The following is a 27,347-nucleotide window of genomic DNA, read 5'->3' on the forward strand; positions in this document are numbered from 1 at the left end:
AGCCAAAAGGGCAACTTTCCCCGCCTGCGTGGGCAAAGCTCGGCAGACGGGCGGGTTTCGACCGCCCAGGCGTTGCAAAAAAAAGGCTCGCCCGCCCAAGGCGTGGGAAGACTGCCTGCCGAGGGGCGCTGTGGCGCGGTTTCGTCCCCCCGGCTCGCCCTCTCAGGCCTGGCGGAGACGGAAGCGTCCTTTCGTTGGGGCTTCCTTCGCCGCCTCCTTCTTCCCGTCGTCAGTCTGCTTCGCGTCGGGGCGCTCGAGCGAGCGGCGGCCGAGGAGAAGTCTCGGAAGAGGCGAGACCCGCCGGGCTGAGGTAAGCGCGGCGGCGCCGCCGCCCTGTTCCCTTCCCTTTACAAAAAACTTGTAAAAAAAGTGCAAAGCTCGTGGGCTCCTTGTCTCTCTGCCGACGTCTTGCTTCTCTCTTCTGGCGCCCAGGCCTCGTTGCTGGGCCCCTTTCCTAGCCCCCGCCTCCAGCTCCAGGAGTGTCCGGAGTAGCTCGTGGGACCCAGAGCGGGTTCAGTGGGGAAGCTTGGTCGTCTCTGCCGCTGCCCACCCGGGCCCAGGTGTCCGGGCTACACCCGCGCGCCTGGGCTTAATCTCCACCTGTCCGCCTTGGAACAGATTTGCCCAGCGCTTTCTAGCGTCGCCCGCCAAGCTGACTCGACCTAAGAAGGTCGTAGCTTTCCTCTCCGCTGGTAGCTTCTACGTTGGGAATCGACTTAACGGCTACAATCGAGCTCAGAGTTGTGAGGCCGCACAGTTGTTAAGTGAATTTTGCCCCCTGTTACGACCTTTCTTGCCACAGCTGTTAAGTGAATCGCTGCAGTTGTTAAGTGCATCAAGGCAAGTGGTTTAAGTTAGTGGTTAATTGAATCCGGCTTCCCCATTGCTTGTCAGAAGGTCACAAAAAAGCAAATCGATCACACGTGACCCTGGGACAGGGCAACGGGCATAAATATGAACCAGTTTGCCAAAGCGGCTGAATTTTGATCATGGGGATGCCGCAATGGTTGTGTGAAAAACAGTCATAAGTTATTTTTTTCAGTGCCTGTGAAACTTTGAACGGTCATTAAATGAACTGTTGTAAGATGAGGACTACTTTTGACAGTGTGGTGAGAGTTAGAAGTTGGTGCTTTTATTCCCTCCAACTGGAATCTGCTTTGGAGGGGCTCTACTTTGATCCGTGTGGCACACTGTTAGTAAAATCCCCCTTGAAATTGAGGTCAGAAAGGCGTCTCCATCAAGCAGAAGATCAAGCTTTTTGAAAGAGTTGCTGATAAATGTAATTTAATCCTGAACAGCCATATTTTGAAGAGAATGGATAAGCCTGGCTTTTGTGCCATGTAATCTCAATCAAAGTTTGCTTTGTCTGTACTTGCAAAGGCTGAAGAATATATATGGTAGAAACGGTGGTGGGATTCACATATGTGAACAACCGGTTCTATTAACCCCATGCTTTAATAATAATTTATTAAACTTTATGCTGCCCAATTCCAAGCAGCTCTGGACAGCTCACAACGAACCAATAAATTAAAATGAAATAAATAGAAGATGGCCTGTACCACATATAGGATGGAACGAAGCAGGGTATTTAGCACTATTTGACAGACCACATATGAAGATAAAAGTTTCTTGTTTGTTGTTTTCTAATCAACATATTTGAATCAACATATTGAAATAAAGAATGACTATCAAAGGTTATCTGCTCCTTAGGTAAGATTTGAACAGGGTCGTTCCTACTATGTGATTAGCATTTTAAACTTTTTTTTAATCAGTGTAGTTACATTGTTTAGCATAATGAAATCCTAACTTCTGAGCTGGCCTTAAAATTGAATATTCTCTTATTACTGGTATTTAGTGGCTTGGAAGAAAAAGTTTTTCCCCCCTCACTCTGTTTACAACCTTTATACTCTTTTCAAATAATTCCTCAAGTACTTAAAGTAGATTGCAAAAGCAGCTTTTTTGAACTTCTAGGATCAGATACCTCAATGATGACAGATATGTTCCATGCATTGTTCATGTTTAAATAAGTGTGACAATGAGATGCTTTGTTCCTTTTTCCACAGTTTGGATTAACAGAGGAATTTGTTGGTATAAATTTTTCAGTGTTGAAATTAAAGCAAAACACATGTCAAAATCATATTGATATCATAATCACATTAATATCATAAACCTAATGGATCAAGAAGAGGTGGGTTCTTAAAATTGTTCTGTGTTTGTTTATCAGAAATAGAAATTGGAACTTATGCAACCTGTTCTGTTTTCCTTTTTACACAAATGGGCTTCCCTTAATTGGCAACAATTCTAAACGGAAACTGAAACTGGATTAAATGACTTTCCAGTATTGTGTACGCTGAGGATCCAATAACCTAATTCCATACACTATTTTTTCACTATTTTGGAATTGAAGATAAGAGTTGAAATAGTATGGCTTTTTAATAGGTTTGAGAATCTATTAGCATGTCTGTAGTGTAATACATAGTATAATAGTAATGAGACCAACAACATCCAGACTCAGATAAATTACAAATGGTAAGCAATCTCTTTAATCTATCTTCAAACGAATGTCTTAGATGACAAAAGTAGCTGTCTGAAATGACAAAAGTAGTGAGCATGATAGGAGAAAGATATATATTACATTTCACTCATGTAATTTGAAGTACATTTATCCTATGGTATACAAAGGGAGAGAAAGGACTATGCAGCAATATGGATTTAATGGGGAAACCCAATGTGGAGATTTCAAAGGTAGACAGGTTATACCTGTTGGTGCCTTGTTAAAGTAAATTTGACTTTTCCTTGGATAGCACAACAATTAGGAAAAGGTACAGCTTTTTGAAACAGTTGCTGTTAAATGTAATTGAACTGTTGGTTTTTTTCTCTTCAAATCCAGGTTGCAATGTAGTCCTAAAGTTTTGCCAAAGTCAGTCATTAATGACAGATTATTAGAAATAAAGTGTCCCTGAGTATATATTCTCACCAGTAACTCACACTAACCATACTGTTAAGTTAAGCAGCAAATATGATATTTAGATGTGTATTCCCCTCACAAATTAGTATACCAGTATATATTAAGCACTATTAAAAGTAATTAATTTCCTTTCAAATAATTGCTTTCCTGGCCTTCATTTATGATCAGAAAGCATACCTCAAAACAGCATTTTAAAAAGAGGAAGGAAAATACAAACATCTGAAAAATCAAAATTTCAGTTTTCATATATTTATTAGTTTGATTTATAGCCTGGGTTTATTTTATACAACTCATGGCAGTATGCATAAATTCTCTTGCTTTTCCTACAACCGCCACCTTGTGAGAATGGGCTGTGTTGAGAGAGAATGTCTGGCCCTAATAGATACAGCTGGCTTCCATTTACCAATTTCTAATTCAGCACCTCTTCTGGGAAATAGTTTTAACTGAAAAACAGAGAAGGACTTCTAGAACAGGCACATTAAGTCCTAATAAACAAAGATTGTGGGTAAAAGGAGGGAAAATGAGATAAATGAAGCTCAGAAGTTGTGTTCTACAAGAAAATTAGCATTCCTAAAGAGAAAAGTGGGTGCAAGAATGTGACATTTCTATTTCCATAGAAAAAACTACATAGAATTAATAAGAAAAACAAACCTTCCTATTTTGGTAACTTCCATGAATAAAAATAGTCGCATGCAGCTGCGTAACTGAAAGTGTAGTTGGAGACCAAATGTTTATTGCTGTTTATTTTTTATAGATATGACAACCTTCTCTCTTCATAATCTCAACTAGGAAACTGTTGCTGTTGTGAAGCAATATCTACTTCAAAATTAGCAATATTATTGTATTGAGAAGGTGCATGAAAATAATATACTCTAATGCTAAGTGTCCTGGATATATTTTTTTTGGTTATTGCTTCTTTTACATATAGCTTGGCAACCACAATTGGAAACAAGAATTCCCATTGCTAAGCGAAATACTACAAGCCCATGATGGCCTTAGTTCTACTGAGAACATTAAGCAAATCACCCATCGTGAGACATCACATGACTGCAAGTTGCAATTTTACTGCCAGCATCCACATAAACTCTGCCTGTTGGAAAAACCAATTGTAAAGTACACAAATAGGGAAGACTGGGGTCACTGCAATGGTGGTAAATGAAAGGATTGGTCACAAAGTTACTTTTTCAGCACTGAAAGTTTCAAACAGTTGCTAAGCAGGGCAATTATTAAGTAAGGTCTATACCAGCATAGCTGACTCTGGAATTCTGGGAGTTGAAGTCCAGGAGTCATAAAAGAGCTGAGGTTGTCTACCCCTGGTCTGTGTGTGTGTGTGTGTCTGTGTGTATGTATGTATGTATGTATGTATTTTCAAGGTGATTCCTAGTGGTCACCTGTAAAATATTTTTCAGTTTTATTATATGAAGCCTTTTAAATTGGTAAAGGCAAAAGCAGGAAACAGAATAGGCTGACAGGCAATGTGCATAGTAACTTTTTCTGTTACTGTTTCCTAAGTGATATACAGAGATAAGGAAATTTGTATTTTCAAAATAGTCTTTATATTTAAAGAATTCTTCAGTTGTGAGATATGTTGCTCTTCTGGTCTGGTTCCTGTAGAAGAGCTTCACTACTTTGTAGCTAACAATACAAATAATTTCACAACACCCCTTAAAAAAAAAGTAAGGATTTTTAAACTGTTTTACTTCCACTGCCTGGTTTTGGATATAGTGTGCATGAATAACTCCTAAAACATACTTTTATAATAGGAAATAATTTATTCTGTGGAAAGTAATTCAGAAGAACTAAATACATATTTAGGTAGTAGTGAGCAAATAGTTATTTTATAGCGTTTGTTCACATTAAGCAACCAATTCAAACTACCATGATTTTAAAGAACATTAAGCTATATATCATTTTTTCAACATTTTACATCATAAGGAAGTAAAGCATAATTATTAAAGATAACTATTAAATTATTAAATTAAACACTTTGCTTCAATGAGAACAATTTTAGGGTTTTCAAGAGGCATAAAATATTGGCAAAATAAATTAAGTATCAAAGAAAGGTAAAGTTATTTAAAGTCACTGTTATCCATAAGTTATAAAAAGAAGATGCAATATCCTTGTGCATTTTTGTATTGTTTGTGAAATTTAATTTTATATATGATAAAATACAAAGGCATACATGTTTTCTTCATCACTATGTCACAATACATAAACTTATTTTCATTATTACCAATAATAGCACTAGCACTTAAACTTGTATACTGCTTCACAGTGATTTTACAGCCCTCTCTAAGTGATTTACAGAGTCAGCTCCAAACAGTCTGGGTCCTCATTTTACTGACCTCGGAAGGATGGAAGGCTGAGTCAGCCTTGAGCCAGTTGGCAGTCGGCAGCATTGAACTCCTGGCTGTGGGCAGAGTTAATCTGCAATACTGCATTCTAACCACTGTGCCTTATTTTCCCAATAAGGGAATAAGCAAGTGAATCAAGCTGTCATGTAATTTACAGAATTATGTTTTGCAGCTTAAGAAATCTATACAGCTATGCAAAGTCTTATGAGAGCTAAGAGTTTAAAAACCATTAGTATACTCTTTATTATAAACCACTAGTAATATCCTCAACTTGCACAGAAAGGTAAAAGGCAGAAGGAAAGCATACAGTTTAAGTTTTTAGTAAGCGGTATAAGTAGCCTACTTATCTTATACAGGAGGATCTGAACAGACTCGAACACTGGGCACTATTTATCAAAATGAAATTCAATTGTGAAAAAAGTAAGGTTCTACATTTAGGCAGGAAAAATCAAATGCACAGGTATAGTATAGGTGGTACCTTGCTCAATAGTAGTAACTGTGAGAGAGATCTCAGAGTCCTAGTGGACAATCACTTCAATATGAGCCAGCAGTGTGCTGCAGCTTCCAAAAAAGCCAACACAGTGCTAGGCTGCATTAACAGAGGGATAGAATCAAGATCACGTGAAGTACTAATACCACTTCGCAATGCCTTGGTAAGGCCACACCTGGAATACTGCATCCAGTTTTGGTCACCACGATGTAAAAAAGATGTTGAGACTCTAGAAAGAGTACAGAGAAGGGCAACAAAGATGATTGGGGGACTGGAGGCTAAAACATATAGGGAACGGTTGCTGGAATTGGGTATGTGTAGTTTAATGAAGAGAAGGGTGAGGGGTGACATGATAGCAGTGTTCCAATATCTCAGGGGCTGCCACAAAGAAGAGGGAGCCAAGCTATTCTCCAAAGCACCTGAAAGCAGGACAAGAAGCAACGGATGGAAACTAGTCAAGGAGAGAAGCAAACTAGAACTAAGGAGAAAGTTCCTGACAGTTAGAACAACTAACCAGTGGAACAACCTGCCTCCAGAAGTGGTGAATGCTCCAACACTGGAAGTTTTTAAGAAGAGACTGGACAGCCATTTGTCTGAAATGGTATAGGGTTTCCTGCCTTAGCAGGGGGTTGGACTAGATGACCTCCAAGGTCCCGTCCAACTTATTATATTTTTATTATTATTATCCCAAAGTGTACTATGGCATTTAACATGCTTTGTTTAATTACATTTTAATATTTATACACAAAAACCCAGGTTTATTTGGAAGGCAAGAAATTTCATTAGGGAAGCTGTTGGCTGCCAAAAAAAAAGCATTAATGACTTCATCATCTATACTATCCCTCCTAATTTACTGGTTGTTCTGATATGTCTGTTGCTGATACTGCTCAACAAACAGAGATTAGGTCTTTGACTTCGGTTACTTTATAAGAAAAGGACAGAATGAAAACAAGGAAAGGAACATAGCTCTCATTCCTGGAGGATGAGGTACTTTGGCTGTAGCTGAGCATTGTGCATTTAACACATTCTTGAATCCGTTCTTGAATCCTGTTTTTTTTAAAAAAATAATAGTTAAAGCAAAGAATTGATGATTGAACGGATTGCATATTTAATGCCATGTTGAACTGCAACTTGTACTTTCAATATTCCATTATATTTCTCTTTTATACTTTTAATAAGGAAAGCTTTCTGAAATAAGCAAAATGTCAATTTATTTGACACCTGTCATTTCAAATTTGATCATATTTTTGTTAATAGAAGCTTTCTAGAAGAGGGACAGGGATTGGGGACTCCTGCTGTACTGTATTGTTGCTGCATCAATGGAAGGATTATTGGTATAAAGAGGACTTTTTAAAAGTTGCCCTGAAATCTGTAAGAGAGAAATCCTTTCTACCAAGTCTTGGCCAGGCACAAATTCTTGAATTAAGGCAGTGTAAGTAGAGCTTAACAACCTAAGATATGCAGATGATACCACTCTAATGGCAGAAAGTGAAGAGGAACTAAAGAGCCTCAGGATGCAGGTGAAGAAGAGTGCAAAAGTGGGCTTGAAACTCAACATTAAGAAAACCAAGATCATGGCATCCAGCCCTCTCAGTTCCTGGCAAATAGATGGGGAAGAAATGGAGGTAGTGATAGATTTTATTTTCCTGGGCTCCAAGATCACCACAGATGGGGACTGTAGCCAAAAAATTAAAACACACTTGCTCCTGGGGAGGAAAGCCATGGCAAATCTAGATAGCATACTAAATAGCAGAGACATCACCCTGCCAACAAAAGTGCGTATAGTCAAGGCCATGGTTTTCCCAGTTGCAATGTATGGCTGTGAAAGTTGGATCCATAAGAAAGGCTGAGCGCCAAAGAATTGAGGCCTTTGAACTATCATGCTGGAGAAGACTCCTGCGAGTCCCTTGGACTGCAAGGCGATCAAACCGGTCAGTCCTAGACGAGATTAACCCTGACTGCTCTTTAGAAGGCCAGATCCTGAAGTTGAAACTCAAATACTTTGGCCACCTAATGAGAAGGAAGGACTCACTGGAGAAGAGCCTAATGCTGGGAAAGATTGAGGGCAAGAGAAGAAGGGGACAACAGAGAATGAGGTGGCTGGATGGAGTCACTGAAGGCGTGAGCTTAAATGGACTCCAGAAGATGGTAGAGGACAGGAAGGCCTGGAGGAATGTTGTCCATAGGGTCACGAAGGGTCAGACACAACTTCGCAACTAACAACAACAAATAGAGCTTAACCATGTTCTTTCCCTGGGCTGTTCACAGCTCCATTCTGCTTTAAATGTTTAACTGGCAAAATGGCCAATGTCTAGGTAACAGTTTTGTGAAGCGTGTAGCCTCTTTCTTGTTAAAAATTCTGAACAAACGGGAATTTTGCCAAATTGAATATTCCTTCAGATGGGCAGAATTTTATTCTTAAACTTCAAATTAAACGTATTATACCTGAATAGAAACCTCCATTAAATAGGATATTGCATTCTTGTAGCTCTTAACAAACATGGAATAGTTTCTAGTAATACAAATTCCTTGAATGGTTATGGATCTAGCTCATTTCTTTGTTCTATCAAAGTAGAAGGATATATCCTTACTCTCATAATCCAATCACATAAATATAAGGGATTTCTTTGATTTTTTGATAACATGGTAATAGCAATTTAGATTTTAGATAGACAGACAGACTGACTGACTAACTAGGCAGGCAGGCAGACATAGATGATAAATGGATGGATGGATGGATGATAAAAATATAATAAAACTTCCATCGCAGTGCCTGTTTGCAATTGTGAAACCAAATGGGAGAAGGGATACTATTGAACTATTAGGATGTAAATTTGTTGAGTTGTACATTGATTTGGGACATTATAGTAAATGATTGGTATTAAATAAGTTAAAGAAGAGGTTTGCTCATATTGAGGTAAATAAGGATTAAATTATAGAAAAAAAATAAAAATAGAAGGAAGGAAGAATAGATTAAGTAGAAATATAGTTGTGGTTAGATGGAATTGGTAAGGCTTCCTAAAAATAAACAGGTAATAAATCATTGTATAAAGGTATGTATAAAATTATGACTAAACACATTAGAAACTTTAGAATATTATCATTATAAACAGTCTTTAGTTTCCGTCCTCCCTTCCCTTTTATTTCCACAATCTTTTGCTCTTGTCTAGCACTTTGTGTAAAATTGCACTTTCCCTAATACTCCAAAAGGGAATAATGTGATAAATATCTATGCCTGTATGACAAGTTATTCTTTTCTTTTTTTGTGCCTGTAGGTATCCTGCCGCCTTTTAAATTAGTATGAGTCTACTACATAGTAACACAAGTTTTGAAATCAATGATCAAGAGAGTGACTGCTGTGCAGCCATGGCCAGTGCTTGCAGTGCTGGGACCAAGGAGGAAAGCTTCTCTGCCCCCATCAGCAACGGTATTGGTGGGACACTTTCAAACTCTTTCACGGAGGAAACCCAAGGCTACGATGTGGAGTTCGACCCACCCCTGGAAAGTAAATATGAGTGCCCTATCTGTTTAATGGCTCTACGGGAAGCAGTACAGACGCCATGTGGACATCGTTTTTGCAAAGCTTGCATTGTCAAATCCTTAAGGTAACACAGTGAGTTTGTTGAAATTCAGTTGTGCCCCAGGTTCAGTCTCCTGGCAGTGTCCATTAATTGCTACATCAGGTTTCTTATGCAACCTTCAAAAATTTAAAGCTAGGATTTCTTGTGAATGAAATGAATGATATCAAGGGAAAAATCATCTGAGAGAAATTCATACAGTCTACTTTTAAGACTTTTGCCTTTTCTATTTCCAAAATTATTTATAATTTAAACAAATCGTTGCAAGGTCAGAATTGTCTTTACCAATTAGTTGTGGTCTTTCATGACATAGTTTGTGTTTTCTATTGTATGATTGACTTGTTGGTTGATTTATTTTAAACTGTGGCATGCTGACATAAAGTAATCCTTTGTTACTGTTAGAGAGCTGTGATAAATATCGATAAGTAAAATACAGTATTGCGGAATAATTTACTGATGGATTGATTGTAGGAACTCAAGTTCTCAATACTTTTTCCCATTATTTTAGTACTAGAATCATGGGCCTTAGCTTTATTCCACCAAAAAAAAAACATTCTGACAACCTTCTCATGAGGTACAACACCTGTAATGCTGAATAAGTTTTAAATGTAAGCTTCCTCAAATAATCAGTTTTGATTTTCCTCATGTCTGAATTTATTAGACAAATGTCTAAAAAATTAAAAGTCCTTTTTGTTGGTTGTTATATTTTAATAAACAGTTAAAATATAACAACCAACAAAAAGGACTTTTAAATCTATTTAAAATCATAGCATAGCACTGTGAATCTCACATATACATATATCTATCCATTTAGCACTGGAAGGTCAGTATGTTAAATTCTGACTTAAATAGTTCAGGCCTTAGACATAGGAGCATATCCGGGAACTCTCTGTCAGTTTCAAACCACAAGTTCCTGTTTCTCCACTGGATTCTGCTCTTCTTGTATATGTTCTGTTTCAAATATTTTTAAAAATGGGAATGGAACAGGTATATTGTCTAAGAAATAAAAACACCAACTTGCATGTAGTAAATAAATGAAATGATTATTTATTTATTTTTATTAATGGGACTTATATCCCGCCCTATCTCCCGAAGGACTCAGGGCGGCTAACAACAACAAAAATTAAAGGTCTCTGTACAGTAAATTAAAATTAAAAATTGAAATAAATTAAAGATTAGAGTTAAAATTGTAAACATAATTAAAATCCCTGTCAGTCCAGGTCAGCCAGGTGGAAAAGGAGTGTTTTGAGGCCGCGGCGAAAGGACTGGAGATCTTGGGCTATCCAAAGCTCAGGGGGGAGCTGGTTCCACAGGGCTGGCGCTCCCACAGAGAAGGCTCTTCCCCTGGGGGTCGCAAGCAACATTGTCTAGCCGACGGTACCCTGAGGAGGCCTTCTCTGTGTGAGCGTACTGGGCGATGGGAATTCGTTCCCGGCAGCAGATGGTCCTGCAAGTATCCCAGGCCTAAGCCATGTAGGGCTTTAAAGGTAAGTACCAGCACCTTAAATCTCACCCGGAGGGCAACCGGTAGCCAATGCAGCTCGCACAGGAGGGGTGTAATATGGGAGTATCGGGGTGCTCCCATCACTACCCGTGCAGCTGCACTCTGCACCAGTTGAAGCCTCCAGGTGGTCTTCAAGGGCAGCCCCATGTAGAGAGCATTGCAGTAGTCTATACGGGAGGTAACGAGTGTGTGGGTGACTGTACGTAGGGCATCTCGGTCCAGAAAGGGGCGCAACTGGTGTACCAGGCGAATCTGGGCAAGTCTCCCCTTAGCCACGACTCCAATATGATCTTCAAAACTGAGTCGTGAATCCAGGAGGATGCCCAGATTGCGTGCTCTATCAACATCTCTCCTCCTATACTCGAAGATGGAACCTCTTGGACTAAATGAGATGTCGGTACGTAAAGCCACTCAGTCTTGGCCGGATTGAGCCGGAGCCTGTTCTTTCTTATCCAAATCTGTACCGCTTCCAGGCAATGGGACATCACATTGAGGGCATCACTGGGTTGGTTCGGGGTGGAGATGAAAAGCTGGGTATCATCAGCATATTGATGATACTTCACCCCGAAGCCACGGATGATCTCTCCCAGCGGCTTCATATAGATGTTGAACAGGAGGGGCGAGAGCACCAACCCCTGAGGCACCCCACAACTAAGGGGCCTAGGGGTTGACCTCTGCCCCCTTGCCAACACCGTCTGCGAACGGCCCGAGAGGTAGGAGGAGAACCATTGTAGAACGGTGCCTCCCACTCCCAACTCCTCAAGACGACGCAGCAAGATACTGTGGTCGATGGTATCAAAAGCCGCTGAGAGATCTAATAGGACCAGGACAGAGGAGTAACCCCTATCTCGGGCCCGCCAGAGATCATTCACCAGCGCGACCAATGCCGTCTCCGTGCTATACTCGGGTCTGAAACCCGATTGGTACGGATCCAGATACTCAGTTTCCTCCAGGACCAAAGGGAGCTGCCGTTTATATTTACATCTTGTGTTAGCCGTACAGATATTGGATTTCTATACCGCCCTTTTCCCTAGGGACTCAGGGCGGTTCACAGGGCATATATAAATAGGTATACAAAAATTAAAAGAGAATTAAACCATGCCCAATTAAAATACAGCAATAGTAAAATAATAAAACCAATTAAAAAACCCATATTCCCCTTCAGGCCAGACCAGCTAACTCGAACAAGTGGGTCTTCAACCCGCGACGGAAGGATCGGAGGTCCGATGCCATCTGGAGCTCAACCGGCAGTTGGTTCCATAGTGCCAGGGCACCCACAGAGAAGGCCCTCCCCCTGGGGGCCACCAGTCGAGAGACCTAGGGGCCGATCTCTGCCCCCCTGCCAACACCGACTGCGAGCGTCCCAGGAGATAGGAGGAGAACCACTGAAGAACTGTGCCTCCCACTTCCAATCCCCTGAGACGCCGCAGCAAGATACCATGGTCGATGGTATTGAAAGCCGCCGAGAGGTCTAATAGGACTAGGACAGAGGAATATCCCCTATCCCGAGCCCTCCAGAGATCATTCACCAGAGCGACCAATGCCGTCTCCGTGCTGTACCCGGGCCTGAAACCCGATTGGTAGGGGTCCAAATAATCCGCTTCATCCAGGACCAGAGGGAGCTGATGCGCCACCACACTCTCAACAACCTTCGCAAGAAAGCGAAGGTTGGAGACTGGACGAAAGTTGTTCAATACAGCTGGGTCCAAGGCAGGCTTCTTGAGGAGAGGTCTCACCACCGCCTCCTTCAAGACGGTGGGGAAATAACCCTCACTCAAAGAAGCAGATATGACCGCCTGGAGCCAGCCTCGTGTCCTCTCCCTAGCTGCATAAACCAGCCAGGAAGGGCACGGATCCAATAAACATGTGGTGGAGCTCAGCCTCCCCATAATCCTGTCCACTTCATCAGGGGTCACAGAATCAAACTCCTCCCAGATAACATTGACAAGACCGCCCATGTCCTGATCGCCAGACTCTGCCAGCTGGAGTCCAACCGGTCCGAATCCGAGCGATTTTATCCGACAGATGTTGACTAAATTCCTCGCACGACCCTGCAAGGGATCCTCCCTCACCTCCTGATTAAGAAGTGAGCGAGTCACCCTAAACAGGGCGGCCGGGCGATTCTGCAGACGCGATGAGGGTGAGAAGGAATTACACCTCGCCACCCTCATCGCTGCGAGATAAGACCTAATATGGGTTCTTAACCGCACCGGTCGGATTCAGATCAGCTAGACCTCCAGCAGCTCTCTAGGCCCTGTTTCCGACGCTTCATCTCCCGGAGCTCCGCGGAGAACCATGGAGCTCGCTGGGATCTGCACCGGGTCAGGGGCCGCAAGGGTACAACCCCGGTCAAGTGCCTCAGTGGCTACCCCTTTCCCAGGCTTCCACTAAGGCATCCGCCGAGTTGTGAGCAATGGAGGCAGGTGGGGACCCCAGCGCCGCTTGGAATCTATCAGGATCCATTAAGCGTCTGGGCGGTACCATCTAATTGGCTCCGTACCCCCACGGCGGGGGGTGGCAAAACGGAAGACCAGCCCGCAGGAGGTGATGATCGGTCCATGACAGGGGCATAATAAATGGAGAGCCCCCACCAAGATCATCCAACCACACGTCCAGATAAAAAAATCAGGTCAAGGGTGTGGCCTCCCTCATGAGTTGGTTCAGAAATTACTTGTGTCAGGTCCATGGCCGTCATGGAAGCCATGAACTCCCGAGCTAGCTCAGATGAGCCTCCCAGGGATGGTAGATTGAAGTCTCCCAAAACTATAAATTTGGGAAACTCAACCACCAACCCCGAGAGGATATCGAGCAGCTCGGGCAGGGCTGCCGCTGCGCGACTAGGCGAAATGTACACCAGCAGCAAGCCCAACTGCGCCTCAGAACCAAATCTCACAAAGACTCACACCCGACTATCTGAGGAACGGTGGTCTCCCGCAGACATAAGGTCTCCCTCATAGTCACCGCCACACCCCCACCCCTACCATGAGCTCGTGGCCGATGTAGCACCCGGAAACCAAAGGGACCCCACCCTCTGGGCCCAACCAAGTCTCCGTGATGCAAGCCAGGTCCGCGTGCTCACCCTCAACTAAATCCCTAACGAGGGGAGCTTTGTTAACCACGGACCTGGCATTCAGGTACACCAGCCGGAGCTCAGGAAGCTGCACATCCTCGCTCCCGGAACCTCGGGAAGAGGCAGAGGGTCGGAGCGCCTCACCGCTTGCAAATAGCGGAGACGGCCCTCCCGGTAACGATACGGCCCTCTGTCTATCCACCTGCTGCCATTCCCCGTCGTGGGAATCGGTAATACAGAGATACAGAGTCTCTCCCTCTCCCCCCCCCCCCCCCGTGTGTGTGTGTGTGTGTGTATTTTGGAACCCGGATAAATGCAAGCAAAAAGAAAAAAAATCTGGAATATTACTTTTCCTTGAGTCCCTTCCTAGCTGCAATCTCTACTCCCACCACTGCTAAGCTATTTCAATTAATCTGCTATGAGGTGCAAAAGATGCTGGAGTCGGAGAGATTTTCAGACTGGCTGTGAGGAAGGGCAATAAAGCAGGAATAAAAATGTCTTCCAGTTCATGTGAGACACTTTTGGAACCAAAGCTGATTGTTTGCAGAAATGTGAAGAATCACATTGTAGCCAAATGCACAGCACTTGGTATTAATACATGCATATACACATACATGCATAGACACATACATTATACATACAGTACATATTGTTTCTTTTTGACAGAGATGCAGGTCATAAATGTCCAATAGACAATGAAATCTTACTAGAAAATCAACTCTTCCCTGATAATTTTGCAAAACGTGAAATCCTCTCACTGACAGTGAAATGTCCCAACAAAGGCTGCAGTCAAAAGATGGAGCTAAGGCACTTAGAGGTAAGTTTTAATGTGTATCTTGTTTAAGAACTAAGGTTTAATTCTATACTAGCCTGATCAGTATATTTAGGACTTATATAAAGAGATACTTAGGATATGTAAAGCAACAACTCTTGAAAAATTGGATAATAGGAAGTAAGGTAATTATGATTCTTTCCTTGAAACTAGGGCTAAATTTGTTATGTTTGAATAAGTTACAGATAGTCCTCAGGTATAGTATTGATTGGGCTGGACTTCCCATCACTAAGCGACAGTCATAAAGTGCAATGTCACAAAATTGTACTGCTTAGCGACAACAATTCTGGCACTCCCAAACCACGGTGGATGAGGACCTCACAGCTGCCCTTTTCAATTTCCTGCTGACTTCTCTATTAACTTTGCTGATCGGAAGCCAGCAAATAAGTTGGTAACCAAGAACCACCTGTAATAACATTTAAGAGTCTTCTGAACACCATGCCCTTACGAGTGTTTCATAGGTGGATTTCAGCTGCTCACTCAAGTTTTTCCTTCTGCTGCAGCAGGTAATGTTTGTTATATTTAGGTTTACCATTGATTTTGTAATATTGGTTGCTTTTAAATGAAAAAAATAGATTGTGGGTCACTAAGTATCACAATATTTCCATAACACCATTGAGAAAACCATATGAAACCATTTGTATATCTTTATTTGTATGGTTGTTAAAGCTATAGTTACCAGTAATGTTTCTCTCTGGTAATATTACAATTATGGTCAAACGTTGTATTTTCAGGAATTATGTAACAAAATCAACAATTTTGTTTTGTTTTGTTTTGGGCACCTGTTCTTCTAATGGCTTTTCCCCAGGACCATGAGATACATTGTGGATTTGCAACAGAAAAATGTTCTCTGTGTCAAGAGATTTTCCAGAAGAACCAGTTGCAAGAACATATTAGGCTAGAATGTCCACGACGGCAAATTGCCTGTCCAAATTGTGCCATGTGTATGCCTTACGAAGAAAAAAAGGTATAATGCAAAATAGAACTGTTATATATTTATACTAAATTAATAAACTTATTTTAATAATGCATTGATTATTTCCAGGTTGCTTTCTGTTCTCTCATATAAAATGGTCCATAAAATGGAGTATTTTATTCCTTAATCCACTGAGGTAATTGCATCTTTCTGTGGAAATGATTGTTCCTTCTCCAGTTCTGCCTGTTCATTATCTTGATCTAAAGAATGAAAAGTCAGTCTAGATCAGAGTTTCTGAACCTTTTGGGCTTGGCGGCCCGGGGAGGGGGGAAAGAAGGGATGGTTTTGTGTGTGGAGTGAATATGCACATACAAGCGTTCAAATACCCATTCCTCGAACGAGGGGTTGCAGACACCAGTGACAACACTCACTTGAGGGGCCGCAAACACTTGTGACGCTTGCGCGAGCATCGTCACAGACATTTGCAGTACCACTTGCACAAGTGAGGCCACAAATGTGAGTGGGGCCGCAAATGGCTGTGATGCTCACGGCAACGTGCAAGTGGGCCTGTGTGCGCCCACAATCACATGCGGACTGGCTAGCCACTCAAGTGGCCTGGTGGGGACCCCTGATCTAAGCAATATTGGATGTAGACTAGTTTTTATAGGTGTCAGAGCAGAAGGTGTTATACAACTTTTTTCCCCCCTTCTGTTCAATCATGTCCTATCCAGGGGTAGGCAACCTCGGCTCTTTTATGACTCATGGACTTCAACTCCCAGAATTCCTGAGACAGCTATGCTCCGTGAGTCATAAAAGAGCAGAGATTGTGTACCCCTGTCCTATACGATTTGAAGAAAATATTTTGTTTACTACTTTCTTTTAAAATAATTATAAAGGTAGTCCTTGACTTTCAACCAGTCACTTGGTGACCATTCAGAGTTACAACAGACCTCCCTAGAGCTACTTACAACCTGGTTCTGAAGTTCTGATAGAAGGGCCTTGTCACATATCAGGGGTTCAGCAACAGGCTCGCATTTATAACTGTTTGCAGCATCTCATCATGTGACCATATTTTATGATGTTTTTACTGAAAACTGGCATTTTTTGTTTTCAGCAAAAACAGACCCTTGTGAACCCAATGCTTTGCAATTGGTGTACTCAGCGACTGCCAGGTTAGCTTAATGATCATGGCAAAAAAAGTCATGTGGGTGACTCGCTTTATGGTCATCACAACTTACCATTGCAATGGCCAGGCTTCATTATGGCTATAAGTCAAGGACTACCTGTATACATAATTGCACATAAACTATACTCATTCCTCATTAGCTGCATATTCTGTTGTGGATAACACTATAGAAGTGTTATTTTTTTTGTCAAATGTCTCAACACAGCTATACACAACCATGGCAGTAGAGAAAAAAGTGTGAGAGCCTTACCTAGCAGCATTGACATGGGCTACACCAAGGGCAACCATACTCTTGTTCTCATGGTGTTCGCTGTGATAACAAATCTCCACACCATTCTAATAATAATTCACATGTTTTCACATCAGTGCTTCAGTAACCACAGTTTCTATTTCTGTGGGGGTTTTCAGCTTCCATGGATAACAACATTGTAAGTGTACCTGCCTACGATACATGAGTTGAGAAAAAGGATAAAAGTTCTGCCCTTGAAGCATGGCTTTATAAAATGCTTCCAATCCCTCTGATTAGATCAGAGTGGGTAACCTCTATTAATTCAAAATCATTATTCCGGGAGAAAGGCAGACAACCTTCTCTCGTGCAGCCAGACAATCTTCTGAAATTGTGATAGAGAGAAGCTGTATCCTAGATTGTAAACCATCTAATAGTCCTAATTATGTATCATTTCCCTTTCCATGACAACTAATTTTCTTTCTTTTTTCTTTCTTTCACTAAAATAAAGGTTCACGATGAAATATGCCTTTTGGCAAACGTCTTCTGTAAATATTGTAATACAATGTTAATCAGAGAACAGGTAAAAGGACATATTTTGTTTGCTTTTTATTTATTACTTTGCTCAGAGTGTAATAGAACAAATTGATAAGTTATAGCTCTGACAAACATTATTATGAGACATAAAAGGATAGTGTGAACTGTTACGTAGAGTTAAATGCTAGGGAGGAACTTTATCTTGTGTTTTCATACATCAAAATATTTTCTTATTCAGCAACTTAGTTTTTAGATCTATATTATAATTAGATTCAAAAGCTTTTTTTTGTATTTCTCTATAGGCACAAATATCTTGGGACTCTGAAAGCTTCACCTTATACTAAGCAGATAATATCTACAGAAAGAATACTTTACAGTGACTTTCACAAAATGATTTTTCCCGGAAGGCTATCTCTGTGGCCTCTCTTAAATTTTTACAACAAATTATATGTACACCATTTATACCATCAATATTGTAGTATTATTAATCTTTTCAGAGATTAGATTTTACCTTGATCTGGCTCTGTCTCAAAATATCAACTAAATAAAATTGCTAAAAATGACTTTACTAAAAAGTTTGATGCTTAGTTATTTTCCTAAGTGTTTTATTTTTTCTATTGTTTATAATATGTTTTATTTGTCCTTTTACCTTGATTTTTAGTTTAATATTTTTGTCATTTTTAAGTTACAGTAGAGGAGAGATTTTGAAAGTGGGGATCATTTTAAAATAGGAGGTGAAAACTTTTTTTAAAAAAAATCCTAATGTGACAGTTACAAATAAACAATATATTTGCTTGTTACAAACATAATAATAAACTGGTGAGGAAAAACAAAGCTTAAATTTGGTAATACAGATATTTTGAGATAGAGTCAGATCAAGGTAAGATCTAATGTCTGAAAAGATTGATAATACTACAGTGTTGATGGTAATGATGTACATATAATTTGTTGTAAAAATTTAAGAGAATTATTTTTTTATCAACGCTATTTTCCACACTTTGAAAGTTTTGTTTTCCATTGCTTTACAGTAACAAATCTGGCAGCTAAACTGAATAGAAACTGAATCATTTTTTAAATGTACAACTCATGTTGTAGGCAACGTAAAATAGGATAGAAAATCCTAGGATTCATTTTAAGATGTTTGCAAAGCTTATCAGTTTTATTAAAACTTGGCTAATTAGGTCTTGTCATCCAAAAGGAAAATACAGAACTATTTATTTAAACCTTTGCCAATACCATCTAGGAAGTATTGCAATTAATATAATGCAATTTAAGTGGAGTATAATGCTACTGATCTTTACAGTATTAATGGCACTGTTTTTTAATTGTTATTTGATTTGAAACCTGGAAAATGATCTGAATCTGAGCATAAAAGTTTAGACAAAATATATTTGCTATTAATTTCCCAGTTTTCTCACTAGAAAGTAATATTATTTAATAAATGGTATAATGACACATATTTACTTGTTAGTGTAGGATTTCTGGAAATTACAGATCATTCTTTTTTTTCTTTTTGTAGCTGCCTAATCATTATGATAATGACTGCCCTACAGCTCCAGTACCATGTACCTATAGTGCATTTGGATGTCTAGAAAAGGTAATTTAAATTAGTTTTATACATGTATATATTTGTTGATTTTAGAGAAATATTTGTCAGATAATATTGTAATCTGTGTATAATGTATAAAGAATGAACTCACTTTGATTGGTTAGCCCTGAAGCAAAGAAAATTTAGGGAAGCAATTTCAGTATTTATATGACAAAAGTTTGTTACTTTGTTAAAGTTTACATGTTTTAATAATGGCACCCAAAGCAGTTTTTAAAAATAAATTAATGTAATATATAAAACATTGCCCATCACATATATTAATGGGGAGGGCATGATGGCTCAGTGATTAAAGATGCTGAGTTTGTCAACTGGAAAGCTGACAGCCCAGTTTGAGACCCGAGCACAGGACGATGGGGTGAGCTCCAATTACTTGCTCCAGCTCCTGCCCACCTAGCAGTTCAAAAGCAAGCAAATGCAAGTAGATAAATAAGTACCACTTCAGTGGGAAGGTAACAGCATTCCATGTCCTTGGCATATAGCCATGCTGGCCACATGACCACGGAAATGTCTTGGGACAATGCTGGCTCCCTCAGCTAAGAAACAAGATGAGCACCATCCCCTAGACCTGGACACAATCAGACAGGGGAAACCTTCACCTTGTATTTTAGTGAACAGAATGCCCATAAATTTAAAGGCACTACTAAGTCCTAAAAATTTAATATACATGTGTGCAAGTGGATAGAGAAGATTTAAACATTTAAAGTTTGGGAACATTATTGACAGCACTTGAAATAGGTTAGAACCTCTGTGATATGAAAAAATCTGGACAAGATCTTTGCTTACTAAATAGAGACGTGAACAAGTTTTTCAAATGTAGTCTGTTTACTTTTAGATTCATCCCAATTATCATATAAACTAGGAAGTTTTCAGTTGACTAATGTTTTTCTGTTTTGCTTAAACCTGAAACCTAACAATGGCTATACACATTTTGTATTTGGGAGGCAAGTCTCTCATTTTTTTCCCCAGAGAACTAAGAGAATTTCAATATGATACCTTTCTACAGCTACAGTAGTGCCTCTTTAACAACCATTTGTTCAATGACCTTTCAAAGTTATGGTGCCACTGAACAAATGGTACTTCACCCGGTCCTGAAGTTACAGCTGTTGCAGCACCCCCATGGTCATATGATCAAAACTTAGAAGCTTGGCAGTCCACAACAATTATGACCTCAGGGGTACCTCAACTCCACTATACCCACCTATCTCCTCCTATTTGTGCCCTTTTGGCTGCTCTGTGCACTGGCACTCCTCAGTAGCAGAGGCAGTGCCAGGGCTGAATTAGAAGCTCAAGGCCTTCAGAAGTCTCAGTCAGCCACCAACAACAACTCGGGCCTCAACTTCCATCCCAATGCCAGTGGTGACACTACCGCTACCGAGAGCCACCTCGAGTATCATGGCCAGCTGCCCCGGTACAGCCTCCTAGCCCCTCTACTCCCTGTGCCCTGCAGACCCTGCTATTCCCAGGCTGAACTTCTCTTGTGTTCTTCCTGCTGCATCCAGCTTCCCCCTATACGTGGCACCTCCTGGTCACATCAGGCCTTCTTCCTGAGGCCACGTGCATGCTTCTCCAGATCACACACTGCCTTTTTGCAATGCTTTGGAAGGCCTCAGAAGCATTGTGATAAGGCAGTGTGTGATTTGGAGGCTTGCGTAAGGGCTTCTTACAAGCTTTTGACAGGCCTCAGAAGCATCATGAGAAACATTGCACAATTTGGAGGACAACATATAGTCTTGGGAATAAGTCATGGCACGACAATCAGCTGTCTTGCATATGACTAGGCATACCTCATCAGCCGAGGAGGAAGAAGGCTGGGGCTAGGGCTGAAATAGAGCCTTGGAGGGAAAAAATGTCTTTGTTTATTCAGCTATATATGATTGCCAAAATGTAGCCCATTTTTCAATCCAGCCTCTAGGATAGAAAAGGTCTGTCTTCCCAGAAAATCAGTTTAGAATTTATTTTGATTCTTCCATGGAATGAATTAATTCTGTAATTGCTAATGTGAAAGTAATTTGCTTTCATTTAGTGGGAGGTCCGATTACTGTCTGCTAGGGGTTTTTTAGTTTCTTTCCAACCAATATGGTAGTTTTTTGTTCTGAATTATCAATTTCTTCTCGTGTAATAATTCATTGTAGATAAAATTTGCAGGATTGAGTAGATTTCACGTGGGGGGGGGAGGGAAAGGAGCTTTTCAGTCATGCTGTGAAATACCTTGAGCTACTGAATGTTGGATAGCACATATAGAATTTAAATCTCATATTTATTTCAGAAGAACAAGCTTGTCATTCTGGCTTTCTATGACTTTGCCCGGCTTGGAGTCTTCCAAATAACATTAGACTATAACATCCAAAATTATAACCAGGATTCTAAACTAGTCATTGCTGAGTAGGAATTGTACCACAACACATTCTGTAGGGCTTCTGGTTGAAATTTAACCTATTCCAAGGTTAAAGTATATACTAATGTAAAAATAAAGCCAAATAAAAAGACATATATAACAAATGATATATCTTTGTACAATATATATCTTTGATTTCTGTGTGTGTGTGTGTGTATGTGTGTGCGCGCGTGTGCGCATGCACGCACTTGTGTATATTTGTGTGTGTGTAATCTCAATTTACTAATTTATTGGAGTGGAATTTGGTAATTATTCTAAAATGGAGATTAATTATAATAAGTTCTGGAAAATTTTGGAAAATGAGTTCTGTAGTATATCATGGTACCATGACTTTTTAAAGAAAAAAAGAGTAACAGCAAAAAGTATTTTCATAATTAAGTAAAATATTTCTTGCTTTAGTTATATAAAATAAAAATAATAATGTAGATCTGTAAAAATGAAAATTAAAGATTTCAGTATATTTTTATAATTTTGCAGATTTTTTAAATTGCATAAATGTTTTTCGGCTTCTCATCTTAAGCTGCTGTTTTGTAATCTATATATTCATGTGAGAATGTTTATTCAAATGTTTATTTTTTAAAAATAAACATTTATAGGGAAAAGATTATTCATTGATTATGTTCTTCCTATACTTAAATCAGAGAAATGTTCCTTTCATACTTCATATTTTCATAATCATTAATGTTAGAAAGATATTTTTACTATGTGATGGGTTACATTCTTGTAAAATATAAATTTTCAAAACAAAAGTTCTGTTGTTGACTGTACAATATGACATAGTTCAAATATTACATTAATGATTAGTAATACTGATGCTATTCTAAGTAGCTAAAATATTTTGTTTTACATCTGAAATTTGAATAGACCTTGATCTGCTTCTGAGCATTTGAAATTTCTACAATATTAATAGTTCAGTTCTGTTCAGTTTATCCTTGTTTGTTTCAGTTAATATTAAACAATAAAGCTACTTCTTTTTTTAATGCAATATTTTCCCTTCTCCATTAAGACTCAGTCCTTGACTTTACTCCAAAGAAATAGAGTTGTATTCACTTTTGTCTAATTGCAGATGCAGAGAAATGATTTGGCATGCCACATGCAGGAATTTACTCAGGTTCATATGAGAATGATGGCTCACACTCTTCGGAGTGTCAGCGTCACCACTCCAACTTCTGTGAATTTTTCTGGAACCTTACCCTTTGACCCATCACTTTTCTCTCAAGGCATGCCACCCTCGTGTGAGTGTAGCCCAGAGGTCCAGAACTTCAAGGAGACTATTCAGCAACTGGAAGGTCGCTTGGTAAGACAAGATCACCAAATCAGAGAACTCATTGCAAAAATGGAGACGCAACAGAACCAGATGGGAGATCTCAAACGCACCATCCGAACGCTAGAGGAAAAAATGGCTGACATGGAAGCCCAACAAAGTAACGGCATTTTCCTGTGGAAAATTGAAAATTTCAGTGCGTATCTGAAAGCTCAGGAGGAAGAAAAACCCGTTGTGATCCATAGTCCAGGTTTCTACACAGGGAAACCAGGATATAAACTTTGCTTGCGTCTGCATATCCAGTTACCAAGCGCTCAGCGTTGTGCTAACTACATTTCTCTTTTTGTTCACACCATGCAAGGCGACTATGACAGTCATCTCCCTTGGCCTTTCCAAGGCACCATACGTCTATCAATTTTGGATCAGTCTGAAGGATCTCCAAGGCATAACCATGAAGAAGTCATGGATACCAAACCTGAGTTGCTAGCCTTCCAACGTCCTATGGCCCATCGTAATCCAAAGGGCTTTGGATATGTGACTTTTATGCAGTTGCAAGCCCTAAAACAAAGAACATACATAAAAGATGATATTCTCTTGGTGCGCTGTGAAGTTTTAACGCGTCTGGACTTAACCAGTCTCCGAAGAGAGGGTTTTCAGCCTCGTAGTACAGATGGAACATAATAGCCTATTGTCCAATTTTGATTGTTACTGTTATTATGAAAACCAAGCTTGGTTTAAATTATTTGGCTCCCTAAAGGGGAGCAAATGATGTTCCTATTTCAAAAAGAAAAAAGTCGTGATCTTACCTTCAGAGCAAACTTCTGGTTCTTCCTCCTTAGGACCAGAAAGGCAGCAATAATAAATATGCATTTTATGCCTTTTTTTACTATATGAAAAATCTTTCACTTGTAGCAGCTGCTTTTCTGTCTTCTTAGACGAAGAATCTGCAGAACTGAAAATGAAGGGTGAGATTCATAAAAAATCACAGATATTTGAAGCAGAATTTAGACTGCCACTCTTGGAAAACTGTATGCTTTTTAGGAAACGGGAAATCATTCTTCTTTCATAAGACAAAATATATATCTAGTGCACTCTGTTGTTCTTTTTGGTGAGCTAGATAACTGACTATTATCAGTAGCTGACGTGTGTTAAAAATTGTAATTAAAACAACCGCTTATTGTACAGTGAGGAATTGGCCAAATTCTATTGTTATTTGACATTAGATGATTGACAGATGAAGCTATAAACTTTGTATCTCAGAGAAGTTAAATTCTGAAATATGTCTGCATAGAGGCAAATATATAGTGGGATACCTCAGGGTTCCTGTCTTGGGCCCAGAATTGTTCAACATTTTTATAAATTACTTAGAGAAAAGGATGCAAGGGGAAATTTAACAAATCTGCAAATGACACAGCTAGGAGGAGACACCTCCAAAGACATGCTCAAGGTTTGAAATAATTCCTGCCCTGGGAGGAGCTGGGGGGCGTGTTAGATTATAAAAACTCCAAGCTGCCTTCCAACGTATTCCATAGAATTCCTAAGATTCCATGAATTGAGTATATAAGCTAATAAATTAGGGCTAAATCGTGTCTTAAAACCCATCCTCAAAATTACAACAATTGTACCACTCCTGCAATCACTTGATTGCAATTCACCTGCTTGGCACCTGTTTCATATTTGCATCAGTTGCAATGTTTTGTGGTGGCACAACCTTCCCGGCTGGCTCCTGATGGGCAAAGTCAATTGAGGAAGCTGGGTTCATTTTAATGACCACATACTTCACATAAACAACGTGATCCACTTAATAGCAGTAAAAATGGCTGTAAAATCAGGACTGGCATGTGATGACTTGCTTAATAACCGCATCGCTTAGTTGTTGGGACCTGAAGTTATGAATCCCAGTTGTGGTCATGTGTAGCGGACTACCTGTGTGACCTCTGCCTAATTGCTTAATGCTCTTTTATCATTAAAGCAAGAAAGTGAATACTCATATCTTTGTAGATGTGGAATGGCGACTTCTTTCTTGCACTCCCTTCCCAGAGAATTGAGCGTTAATCCATTCTCAACTACTGGTTTAACATAGTGATAAATTATGTTTGATGTATCTAAAAGATCGCTGCAGAAGCTTAATGAGGCATCAACCTGATTGCCTCAGGACATCTTTGCCCTGATGACTGATGAAATCCTGAGGTATCCTTGACTGATGTTTCCATGTCACTATGTCATTTGCACTGCTTATTCCTATCACTTGCCCTGTGGCGTTTTTGTTTTGCACTTGTGATGATAAGTTTTAACTGTGACTCTGCTACAAATGTTAAACACGTTTCATTTTTAACCTGGAAGCACTGTTGCAATCTGTTAGCCTTAAAGGGAATTCCCCTTCTTTTAAAGGTGATTTGGGATAGGCTTAGGCTCACATTCTGCAGTGTTTTCAGTTTTGCTGACTTATTCAGCATAGGTGTTAACAATTCTCAAAAATGTGATTTTTACCCAGCTTCAGATTGGCTGATCTGAGCAAAGCTGTAACATTTTATTTTTGCGCACCACAATCTATGTAGAAATGTATTACTTTGTTGCAAAAACCTTACTATTAGTGCACATTGTAAACCACTGGTCAAAATTCATTAGTGTCAACAGGATAATTTTGGGGAAAGGGCTCTTGATAACAGTTGTGTGACATGAGAGCAAAAATGTGGAGTCCTAATCAAAGTTAACTAAAGGATGGAAGTGTAGCCCTGATGTGTGAAAGAAAAATAATCAAAGCAGCCTTACCTTTACTTTGAAAAATAATACTGATATAAATAGTACTGGTGGCAATAGTTAATCAAACCAAATCCGCACTACTATTCCATAAGAACATACGACAGTAAACTTGTAGCTCTATGATAGCGTAATCTTTCCTTACAGCCCTATACGAATAATCTCAGTATGGTCCTTACCTTGCAAAACAAATAAAAGCTACACAGCAATGAAGCAATCACAGGAAAAAAAACACTCAAAATTTTGAGTTGACCTGTCAGATTTGAAGGCACCTGTCAGAACACTGCCTATGAAAAGACACGAATGGAGGCAAAGCTTATTTGAACCAAACATTTCCCAGAATTTGGGAGTGAAATAAAGTATTATGGGAGTATAACACATACCTATTCTACATTTTTATAGAAGAGAAGCTTATGTGAAAGCAAAAGGTTTTTTTACCTTTTCTAAACTCCCACTTCATATAGGCACTGAAAATGTGCATTATTTGAAATAATTGCTTGTCTATTCAGAATACAAATCTATAAATACTGATTTGTACCATATAATTTTCTATTCTCATGCTTTTTTTATGAAAAAGAACAGTGTAGATTATTCTTTATTTAAACTTTGGTCTAATTATAGGGATGTCATTTTTGATGAAATTGCAACTCTTAGTGTGATATATTTCATTTACTTATCCAAAAGTAAATGTCACTTAGTGAAACTTGTTTCTAACTATCTTCTAGAAAGCTAAGAAAAAGAATGCTGGCATCTTTAGATATTTTTATATATAGAAGTATTATGTATTACATTGTATCAATTTACTGCATATTTACAATGCTATTTTGACAGGAAAAAAATCCAATTTTGCGGGACACGTGGATATGAATAGTAATTTATTGTAATAAGCATTAACTTTTAAGGAATAGTATTCCATTTAGTTAATAAACTAGTAGATTGCATATTCTCTCTTTGTCAATTGCGATTTCAGATTGTTATAAGTCCTCTATAAAATAAAGATAGGAACTAATTAATATATGTGGGCTTATTTCAGCTTCAGGTAGTCTTATGGACAACTGTTAAGTCCACTTGAGTACTTTCAGATAATGAAATATGGGATTGCAGTGTCATCTTTTATTTAAAAATTGTTGAATACATGTCAAGATCACTATCTAAAATATCGATACTTTTTGTCTGTTATTTAAACTAACTTTATTTTCCATCACTAGAAATATTTTAACTTCTGTTTTATCCTGCTTTTTTATTCAAAATATTTTGAGCCCTAATTTTGGAATTCATTGCTAATAGACATCAGTAAGGTCTAATCCATCTCTTTAAGATATCCCTTTAAGATTACTTGATTTTTAGCTTCCTTACTACCAGCTCCCCATCCCTTTTCACTGTATATATTGTACTTATCTGTGCAGTATGCTACTGTTTTTATTCAATGTTTTATATTCTGCCACATAATTAGGAGGAAAAATAGGGAGCTGGATGCACTTTTTTAATCTAACAAATTTCAGTAAAATGGCATAAGCTTTCATAAACTATAGATCAGTAGTTCATATGCATGGAGTGGAGGAGCAAGTAACTCACAGGCAGCTGTCTTAAATTCCTGTTCCCATCGGGCCTGCCCAATAACAGTAGTAATATTTTTTTAAATAAAAGATTGGAAGATG

General features: G+C 39.4%; 1 protein-coding gene across 1 annotated transcript; it reads left to right on the forward strand.

Moving 5' to 3' along the window:
- TRAF6 (TNF receptor associated factor 6) lies at positions 1–27,347 on the forward strand. The gene is made up of 7 exons (XM_083356416.1): positions 1–310; positions 9,088–9,417; positions 14,631–14,781; positions 15,605–15,763; positions 17,636–17,707; positions 19,181–19,258; positions 22,732–27,347. The coding sequence occupies exons 2-7, from the start codon at positions 9,113–9,115 to the stop codon at positions 23,608–23,610; spliced, it is 1,644 nt and encodes a 547-aa protein (XP_083212542.1). The 5' UTR covers positions 1–310; positions 9,088–9,112; the 3' UTR covers positions 23,611–27,347.

Source organism: Vipera ursinii, assembly GCF_947247035.1.
Source record: "Vipera ursinii genome assembly, chromosome: 1".
Lineage (NCBI taxonomy): Eukaryota > Metazoa > Chordata > Lepidosauria > Squamata > Viperidae > Vipera > Vipera ursinii.